General features: G+C 32.9%; 3 protein-coding genes across 4 annotated transcripts; 2 read left to right on the top strand and 1 right to left on the bottom strand.

Moving 5' to 3' along the window:
* Window positions 1-1,213: 1,213 nt before the first annotated feature.
* LOC125196735 (protein OXIDATIVE STRESS 3 LIKE 2-like) lies at window positions 1,214-1,887 on the bottom strand. The gene is made up of 2 exons (XM_048095347.1): window positions 1,676-1,887; window positions 1,214-1,548 (listed from the first exon to the last, which is right to left on the bottom strand). The coding sequence occupies exons 1-2, from the start codon at window positions 1,786-1,788 to the stop codon at window positions 1,338-1,340; spliced, it is 324 nt and encodes a 107-aa protein (XP_047951304.1). The 5' UTR covers window positions 1,789-1,887; the 3' UTR covers window positions 1,214-1,337.
* Window positions 1,888-4,381: 2,494 nt separating this feature from the next.
* Window positions 4,382-7,270, top strand: LOC125192117 (derlin-1). 2 transcript variants are annotated; one of them, XR_007171305.1, is made up of 8 exons: window positions 4,382-4,552; window positions 5,229-5,355; window positions 5,761-5,834; window positions 6,008-6,101; window positions 6,351-6,479; window positions 6,550-6,710; window positions 6,944-7,135; window positions 7,230-7,270. XR_007171305.1 is itself a non-coding variant. In XM_048089578.1 (7 exons), the coding sequence occupies exons 1-7, from the start codon at window positions 4,536-4,538 to the stop codon at window positions 7,056-7,058; spliced, it is 717 nt and encodes a 238-aa protein (XP_047945535.1). In that variant the 5' UTR covers window positions 4,382-4,535; the 3' UTR covers window positions 7,059-7,270. The 2 variants fall into 2 exon arrangements, 1 of the variants encoding a protein (XP_047945535.1); XM_048089578.1 differs by having other exon boundaries at window positions 6,944-7,270.
* A 1,382-nt stretch (window positions 7,271-8,652) lies between these two features.
* Window positions 8,653-9,964, top strand: LOC125196275 (profilin-like). The gene is made up of 3 exons (XM_048094725.1): window positions 8,653-8,854; window positions 9,216-9,353; window positions 9,526-9,964. Exons 1-3 carry the CDS (start codon window positions 8,723-8,725, stop codon window positions 9,658-9,660), a joined length of 405 nt encoding a protein of 134 aa, XP_047950682.1. The 5' UTR covers window positions 8,653-8,722; the 3' UTR covers window positions 9,661-9,964.

Raw genomic sequence — 9,964 nt, forward strand, 5'->3', positions numbered from 1 at the left:
AATATCAGTGTAATTATCGGATAATGTGTTAAACAGATTGTCAGAAATTGGTGCAAACTAGTAGTACAACATAATTTTATTTTTTGCTAATGTGCATAAATTGTATATTGAATTAATATTGTAATGAATTTGTAAACGAATATATGGAAAAAAGTACATGATATAGTACTGCATAAATGCAAATTGTATAGTTGAAAAAAAGAAATAAAAAAGTGAATAGTAATAAATGAAGTTATACATTACCCATAGATTGGGCTTTGCAGGTATATAATTAGAGAGTGTAAAAATTTCCTACTACGAGATTATAGTGGACTAGTGGAGTATAGTGAAGTGAATATTTTTCTCTCTCCTATGGATGTTATTCATTTTCTTAAAATATTTTATTCATTACTTTTTTTGCCAAAAAATTAGATAGTACTACATTTTATTATTTTATTTTGTCCATCAAATATAACCATTTTTCATTCATAGTAATTAGCTACAATTATAGTGAGATGCATTCTTCATCCATTTATTCACTAATAATACATCTTTATATAATTCTTGACACTAGCGGTAAAGGTGTGACATATTCTCATCCACGATATTCAAATTTAAAATCTATTTCATCCAATTATGACTTTTTAAAGCCCGTATATTCACCTAGCTTTCTAGAATATGAGTAATAATAATCTACTTCATCCAATTATTAGTATTTATTAATTCTATAATCAAATGAATTAGTAAAATGTTAAAATAACGTCTTAAACTTTGTCCAAAAAATTTTAGTAATTGTATTTTTCTGGATAATACGAGTCTCAATTCCAAGGTATATATAGTACTCCTTCCGTTCCAAATACTCATATTTGGAGTCACTTATTATTATGACTCGGATTTTAAGAAAGAGTTAGAGTGTGTAATAAATAAAGTGAGATGTTAGAGTGTCTAATAAATGAAGTTAGATGGTAGAGTGTATAATTAATAAAGTGAGATAGTAAGTTGGGTGAAGTTGAGTCCCTTTTGACTTTTGATTTTTGTTTTGATTTATTTTAATGTAGATAATGACATTTTTATGTAATTTTGATGAAGAATGGGATAAAATTGTATAACGAAATATGAAAAATTCTAAAAATGACTCTTAAACTAGGACAGACTTTTTCTTAATCTTAATCTGGGACGGAGGGAGTATCATTCCACGTCTCTATCATATGGTGGTACCATGAGAGCAATAATATAGCTACGTACACATCTTATCTTCATTATCTTCAAAAAAGCATAATAAAGCTGCCATCAACAAAATTGATCGATAAATTATCACAAAAAAGGAAGAAGAAGACGAATTAATTTGCAGCTTAAGCTTAGCCATGAATGAACAAGGAGGTTTTATTCGCTATGGAAGAAGCACACGATGTTTTCGTGGACCTCTTCGCGATCGTCGCCTTTGGACCGAATTTGTAGCACGATTTGATCCTTCTCATCTCTCTCTTCCCCAGATCTTCGACGCTCTTCACTTTCGACAGCGATTCAAACGTCTGCGATTTTCCATCGTAGAACTTCGACAGCCCCCTCCTGCGACACATCGCATTCGCATTCATCAAAATCGAACTCATTTTCTCGATCGATCAATAGATCGATCGATTAATCGAGATCTCTCGATCACACACACACGCAGTAGACGAGAATGGAAGAGGCTTACTTGATGGGGAGCTGCTCCATGAGGTCTGCTAAATCGTAGAGAGGTCCGCTCGAAGAAGATGAATCGGCTGATGAAGGAGATGAAGGCCACTGCAGCTGTGGATTGGACGCCATTGATGTGATTTCCGCGGATGAAATTGAAAATAAGGGTTTTGAATTGGGAAAAAGGGGATTTGGAGAAGACGAGGTGTTTTGTTGAGTTTGAATGATGGAATGTGTGTGTTTATATATATAGTTTTTTAATTATTTGTATTTTTTATTCGGAAAAAGGGAAAAAGCGAAAAATATGTGGCTGAATATAGGGAGATTGGTCATTTTCGGAATGTGGCTATTCGAGTATAGATATGAATCCCATTGTACAAGAAAGTGGATAAGCTCTATTTGCTTTGGACACATCCAAATCCTAGTCATCCACTTTTTATAATTTTGGGAAACTAATTAGGTCAATCCACAGGCTGCCCACAGATTTAAAAACCATAGTATTATAAATATTAGGATATAGTTTCATTTAATGTATACTCATAATCTTGCAAACCATAGTATTATAAATGTTAGGAGATTGTTTCATTAAATGTATATCCATATTCCATAGTATTAGTATATCATTTCAATAGACGTCATTAATGAAATAGTAGATCATGTTATGAACGAAATAGTAGACAATGTTGTAGCAATGTTGCATGGAGAATCTTCTAAATTTCATATTCAAAATGCCAAGAGGAGATTTTTGCTATGGTACAATGATTTACAAAAAGTATCAAATGTATCATAACATTATTAGAATAAATATGAAAAATTATCTTTAGATGACGCTTGTGGGTCTTAAGTAAGTCTGCCAGCGAGTTGTAATACATAGTGCTATCAACAAAATAGTAGACCATGTTATAGTGATGCACATTGTTCGTGAGTTGTATAGATGTCACAAGAGCACCCAACACTGTCATTGAAGACATCAGAAGGGTTGAGGATTGTGACATCATCGCAGGAGTCGGTGATGTCTAAAAGCGCATGTCAAAAGATAGTCGGTGGTCTACGATGGATTCAAGCATGGTGGTTAGGCCGGATCCATGGTGGAGGTGGTGTGCGTGTCATTATGTCATATAACAAATTATCTATGCCTGATGCATACGGAAGAAGTCGTATTGTGCCTTATGCGTACCGTATAATTGTTAGTAGTCTTGGATTGTCGAAGATCCTCATATAGTCATCGTTGAATGTAATCTAAATGCCTTGACAGAATAATCTCATGAAGTGTTCTTGCTCGCTAATTCAGTTAAGTACAAGTATTTAACTAATTTATCATCGATGTTGTTTGCTCGTATGATGCAAATGCAATTGGCATAGTAAATTACCACTTATTAATCAAATCCATGACTTATTGATTGGATTACAAATATTTAATAACAAGAGAATGGAAAGAATAAACTTCATATTAGATAATTAATAACAATAATTAATGTGAGATATAAATGCAACAGAAACGTAAAACAAAGTATATATAAATACAAAAATAACGGTTTCATTTATGCCAAAAATGAATTCCTCACTCAAATGAAGCCCTCATAGCAAATTATTTTTTTTGAAATATTTCTATTTTGTTTTTTAAGTTTTTGACGCAACAGCAACAAGAGATCTAGCTGTAATTATTTATCCATTTTTTTGTCCTTATGCTTTTCCCAATCCTAGCTTATCCCTGAGACTAATAATAAAAAACTAATTACTATTTTTAATAGTAGTATTGTTTTATTTCTAGTTGGATAAATATAATCTTAAAACTGTTAAAATTCACGAGGTAGAGATTTACATAATAATTTAGTCATTTATATTGTGATCCCGAGGTAGAGATTGTGGCAACAAAAGTTAATGGTCAAATTTAATTTATATAAATACAATATAAAAATCAATAATGTTGATACTAAATAATCAAAACAAACAAAACGTATAATAATAATAAATGTTTTTGGAAATTCCAAGAAACGAATAGAATTGTGTATTTCATTACATTGCATGCAATTATTTCTACCACCAATAAAAATAAATAAGGGCAAATCCAATTGTGCAATGAGTCACAAAATACGAATATATAATTAGATCCAACAAATTTAGATTTTCATATAGTTTAAAATTTTAAAATACTCATTACATGATACTAATTTTTATTAGTATATTAGATCCCAAACCAATCTAGATGCATTATATATAAGTCATAAGACCCCTATATAAATTAATAAGAACTCCAACTAAATGACAAAAAAGGGGCAATCCAAATTGCAAAAGAAACGCAAAACCACTAGGGATAAGGAATATGACTCATGTTGACAAAACCAATAAAATAATGAGATGTAACAAAATGCAAGGAATAATTGATTTTGAATATTGATATGTTGGGTCATTGTATGAAGTAGTACTATCTTACTTGATAATTAAGACATCAAAACAAATAAATGAAGGGTCTTCTTAGTCTGATTGGTTCGTTGATACATTCTAATATAAAGATATCGTATACATTCATGCTACCAACAATAAGTCACCAACAAAATGATTAGACTTAAAATCAATCCAATTAAAGATTTATCTAAAAAATTAAGATTAATCATGGCTTCATAAAATTATTATTATTATTATTATTATTAATTTCTGTTGTTTTGGTAGTACTATAGCGAAGGTTCTAGGTGATTTATTAACATAGAATTCATCGCATTTATTTAATTCTACAATCTTTCTCTTCTTCGTTAAGCAAATTCCTCTACCTTCATTGCTCTTCCACCACACGCGCTCGCTGACAATTCTCAGTTGCCGAATTTTGGCCGGATCGTTTGTGTTGATCACCTCTTCAATCGAACTGATTTTCTAGATTCGCAATGTCTTCACCTGCTGAGTAATTTCAATTTTCCCTCTCTCTGTGCTATTGCTGTGCTTAGCTATATGAATATTATGCTCAACACTTGACTAGAATTCGCAATTAAAGGTTAATTTATGGTTTATGCGTTAGTTGCTGCTCGTGTTGTGGAAATGGAAGCCCCTCGCAATTGACTGGTTTCATTTTCGATTTCCGGTTTGTGTTTGGATGTGCAACTGTTAGTTTTTCGATTTCCGGTTGTGTTTGGATGTGCAACTGTTAATTTGTCGATTTTGAGGTGAATAAGTTACCGGAATTAGCTTAATCTGAGCTTAGTTTTGTGTGTGCGAGGGAGAAAGAGAGAGGATGACCTAATTAAGGTTATAAAATGGCCAAATTCTCAATTTTGAGGATATTTTGGATGCTAAAAGTAAAATGTTGAAGTTTAGATTTCTGGAGATTACTGGAATCAATGCATGAGGAAGACTGAAATACTTCTACCGATACCTTTGTGGAAAATATTTTCTTTGATATTTTGGTTGAAGTCTAGTTATGTTGCGGGTGATTAATTTGGTGTATTCTAGGTGACTTGATCTATTGGTTTCTGCCATTGTGAGTTTTGGTTTCATCTATAACCACTTAATTTACAGGAACGATTATTAGTTGAAAGTGTTTATCTTAGAATATGATGTTTTTATATCTTCGTTTTGTACAGATATTATCAATCGCTTCCACCTATAACTAAATTTTATGGGACTGCATGCTTAGCGGTGACTGTTGTATGTCAAATTGGGCTACTCAGTCCTGCAGATATTGAATACTTCTCAATCTTGGATTGGCAGGTAAACATTTTACTTTTTAGTATAAATGATTCTAATACTTTACATCTGTGATGTGTACAAAGATTATGCTTTACATCATGTGGTTATTTATGATTTTTTTTGCAAGAGTGTAAATCTCAGTTAATGTTTACACTGTCATTTGAGTTTCTTTGCTGAGAACATTGATGAGTGAAGTAGTTGTTCTTTTGATTTTTGTTTAATCTTGAGTGTGTGAGAGTGTGTATTATGCACTGAGAATAGGAGTATGAAATATAACATGTTCTCGATCCCTAAGTCGTGCTGTCGTTTCGTATCTTGTTTATGAGTGACAGAGCAGACAATTGGTAGTTACAAGATTTAATATAATATATTTACCTGTTTTAGTGATAGTTTCTGAAATATGGATCTTTTTTTTCTTGTCAACAGGTCTGGCGATTAATTACCAACTTCTTTTTTCTTGGAAAGTTCTCTATCAATTTTGGTATTCGGCTCTTAATGATGTAGGTCACATTTAACCATGATTAGATATCGACAAAGTCAAATAGTTATATTTTGTTCCCGATCTTTGCTACTAATTGTAATAAAAAATTATTGGGCAATTTTGCTGTTCTATGTGCTGCTAGGTTGCAGCCTTTCAAAATAATCCATTGATAGTTTTTTCTTGTTTCTCTAGAGCAAGATACGGAGTTCAACTTGAAAATGGGCCTTTTCAGAGACGCACAGCTGATTTCTTGTGGATGATGTTGTTTGGAGCTATCTCTCTACTGGTATGGAACTCTGTGTGACTGCTCATGCGATTGCTTTGCTGTTACATGCCCCAAACATATTTCATTTTCGTCGTTGTGAATATCTGGCAGTTAATATGTCTTGCAGTTCATATTATGGCAGTTACAAGATTGAATATATAATTTAGGCTTATAATTAAGTTACCCTCTACCTACTTTAGGAGATTTTTGCATGACTATATTTTTCTGGTTCACCATGTTCATGCCTTATGCCTCTTTCTGTCTGTGCAGGTTTTGTCTATCATCCCCATATTCTCGTCCCCTTTCTTAGGAATTTCACTTGTTTTCATGCTTCTATATCTCTGGAGTAGAGAATTCCCGACTGCCAAAATCAACTTATACGGACTTGTGACTCTTAAGGTATTTTACTTATCTAGTCCAATGCTTTCGTATTGGTCGTGTACTTACAATAATTTGGCCCTCATGACAGGCATTTTACTTGCCATGGGCGATGCTCTGCTTAGACGTCATATTTGGTTCTCAACTTGTGCCTGATCTTTTGGGCATTGTAGCTGGGCATCTCTATTACTTCTTAACAGTACTGCATCCGCTTGCTGGCGGGAAGAACATCCTAAAGACGCCTGCATTTATGTATCCTTTTGTGTTGCTTTTCGATGTGATATCTCATTATTGTTTCTCGGCAATTTGCCTTTTGCAGGGAGATACAGTTGGAACATGAGAGTGTAATATCTTATTTGAATTTCTCTTTACCTACAATCTTATAATCAAGAAAATCCCATGGCCTATCTCGGTTTCTCACTGAAACATTCGCTCATTGCTTATTCTTACTGGTTGATGATACTTTCCTTGACTAGTATACTCAGCCATAGACAAGTCATGAAGTGGAGAATCGGTGCTCCTCCACCGAGCGCTGTTGCTCAGCAAGAGAGGGCTACTGGTGTTGCTTTCAGGGGAAGATCGTATCGTCTTGGTGGTTAACACGTTTATACTGCAAATCTCCGCGTAATTGGAAGTAGGTTGCACACAAATTATTGAAACAGCTGTGGATATCAAAAGTGAGTTCGGTTTTTCGTTTTTTCTACAATGGCAGGACTAGATATATTCCTTACTTGGGTATCTGATTATAAGACTGGCATTTATTTGCTGCAGTTTCTTACGAAGGAATGCATTTCTAATTTTTACAAACTCCATTAAACGTTCCATGTTGCATTTCTTGCTGTTTCTTTTGATATTCTATGCTGTTAGCATTTGGTGAATTTTGAAATTTAGACTGCACTTTGTCACAAATTTAATATTTGACTGACTCGATTGGAGAGATTTGGGAATTTAAGCATGGAGTATTGTTTTATCATCTATTAATAAAAATTATGGGTAATTTTAATTCAAGTGTTCTTATAAATTTATAATGTGTCATTTGATGGACATGGTGGTTTTGTTAAACTGTGTATTGATCCTTCAGGTGATTCCTCATTTATATTCTAATTTTCCAATTTGTTTGTTTGTTTGTTTTGGTTTAAGGTGTTTTGTATAACTATCCTTGTTGGACTAGTTTTCTTCTTTTTCTAGACTATATATTTTTCTTATGCTTGCCGTATTTATGGCCTTTTCTCTTTCATAAAAAATAATATCTCTACCATTTTTGAAGTTGTAATGTTTTTGCCACCAATTCATGCTTTAAATCAATGTTGTTTCATTTTTCCTGTAGAATACATTTATTTTAGATTCCATGGGCTGGACAATATTGGGGATTTTGAAGAACTAAATAAATTGGAAAACCATATTATAAATTCATATTTATAAGGTTTGTGTCGAGTTTGTAAATTTGCTCAAAGTTTCGTGTGTTTTCATAATTGATGGATGTTCTTTGATTGGGCCTATGACATCTCGTTTCTTATTTGGCATAAATTGAAACAATAGTATATGGAGTGATAATTTTGCAAATAAAAGCGAAAAGCCGAAAATATGTGGACAAAAAAAATTAATACTATTAACATTAACAATAATACTGTACTATGATTTATACGATATCATCAAAGCAAAATATATAATGTGATCAACTTCATCAAAGCAAAATATAAAATGTGATCAACTAGTAACTTATGAGACCAACAAGCATGGGAACTTTACAAACAAACAAAATATTTAAAATTTATATTTTTAATTTCAAATAAAATATAATAAACTAATTTTGTAATTATAATTATTGCATACGTATTTAAATAATTTAATAGTTTATAAGTCGAGTTGTCAATCGACACGTATAGTTGCAAGCCGATTATCGAGCACCTAATAAACCATTAATCAATTGTTCAAATATATATTGAAAAATAGTAAAAGACATAAACTTAGAGAAATAAATATTTGACTTCATCAATACATGTCACGTGTATATAACAAGGATTAATTTAGTAAATGAAACGCGCATGAAATATGATTCGGGCTAAAGTATCGGGCGTAGTCGAATGGACAGTATGTATGGTGAGGAGAGAATCAAGCAATGCCTCCCACATTCATGCCTTTCCTCATTATATCTTCAAATACATGCTATTTTCCCCCAATATTCACACCCAATTATATAAATACAATCTTACATTCTTCATTTATCTTTGTCTGAAAAAGTAAAAAATCAACCAGAAAGAAAAATGTCTTGGCAATCATACGTAGATGATCACTTGATGTGTGACATTGAGGGACAAGAGGGCCTCAAACTCGCCTCCGCGGCCATTATGGGACATGATGGCGCCGTCTGGGCTCAGAGCGCCAACTTCCCTCAGGTTTGATCAGAGAGGGAGAGAGTTTTTTGCGTAAAATTTTAAATTAGGCTATGCACGTGCATTGTGTCACGATGATCTTCTATTTGAAATTGTACTAAGGAGCTTTAATTAGTGATTAATAAATTATAATTAGAGATTGTTGTATTCAAAGATAATAATTTTTTATGTTTCATTGTGATGCTATGCAGTTTTGCACAACGATGCACACAAAATATTGTAAATACGTTGATGATATATGAATAATTTTATTTTATTTTTGGTTTAGTAGGAGTTTTAGCGGTCTTTGCTTCTATACGACATTTGAATGTATGCAAAATTTTGTGAATGATGAATTTAATGTGTTGTGGATCGGTGGCTGCAGCTAAAGCCTGACGAGATCAATGGCATAACGAAGGATTTTGACGAGCCAGGATCCCTTGCCCCAACTGGCCTATTCGTAGCTGGCCAGAAGTACATGGTCATCCAAGGAGAGCCTGGTGCCGTTATTCGCGGAAAGAAGGTATATAGTTAAAACTTTCTATTTAACCAATCATAGCAACGGAATTTGAACCCAAGACCTGATCTCGTAAATGAAGATCTTTAGATGCCTCGATTTTTCCATATACAATGTCTCATGTTAGGGTGTTATTTCCTTCGTTAATAAATATTCTAATGTTCGACTCGATTGACAGGGGTCGGGAGGGATTACGATCAAGAAGACGGGACAAGCAATGGTTGTTGGGGTGTACGAGGAGCCAGTGACACCAGGGCAGTGCAACATGATTGTTGAAAAGCTGGCTGATTATCTCATTGATCAAGGCCTCTAAGCTCTATTAATTAATTACTCATTATTTCTCAATCTCCAATTTGTTAATAATATCAATTTTATTAGATTAAGTGAGTTATTATTAATCACGATTCCAGACCTATGCAAAAATAAATGAGCAAAAATAATATAGTTGTTTAGAGATAATGAGCTCATGATATATGTATTTGCTAGCACTTTTTAGATTAGATGAGTGTGTTTTTTTTCTTTTATTTATTTTTATTTAAATTTAAGTTATGTATACCGGATGTTGCCACTATTTTGATCAAGCTAAATCAAATAATTGATGTGTTTCTTCTGTTGAA

This window comes from Salvia hispanica, chromosome 6 (genome assembly GCF_023119035.1).
Source record: "Salvia hispanica cultivar TCC Black 2014 chromosome 6, UniMelb_Shisp_WGS_1.0, whole genome shotgun sequence".
Classification (NCBI taxonomy): Eukaryota; Viridiplantae; Streptophyta; class Magnoliopsida; order Lamiales; family Lamiaceae; genus Salvia; species Salvia hispanica.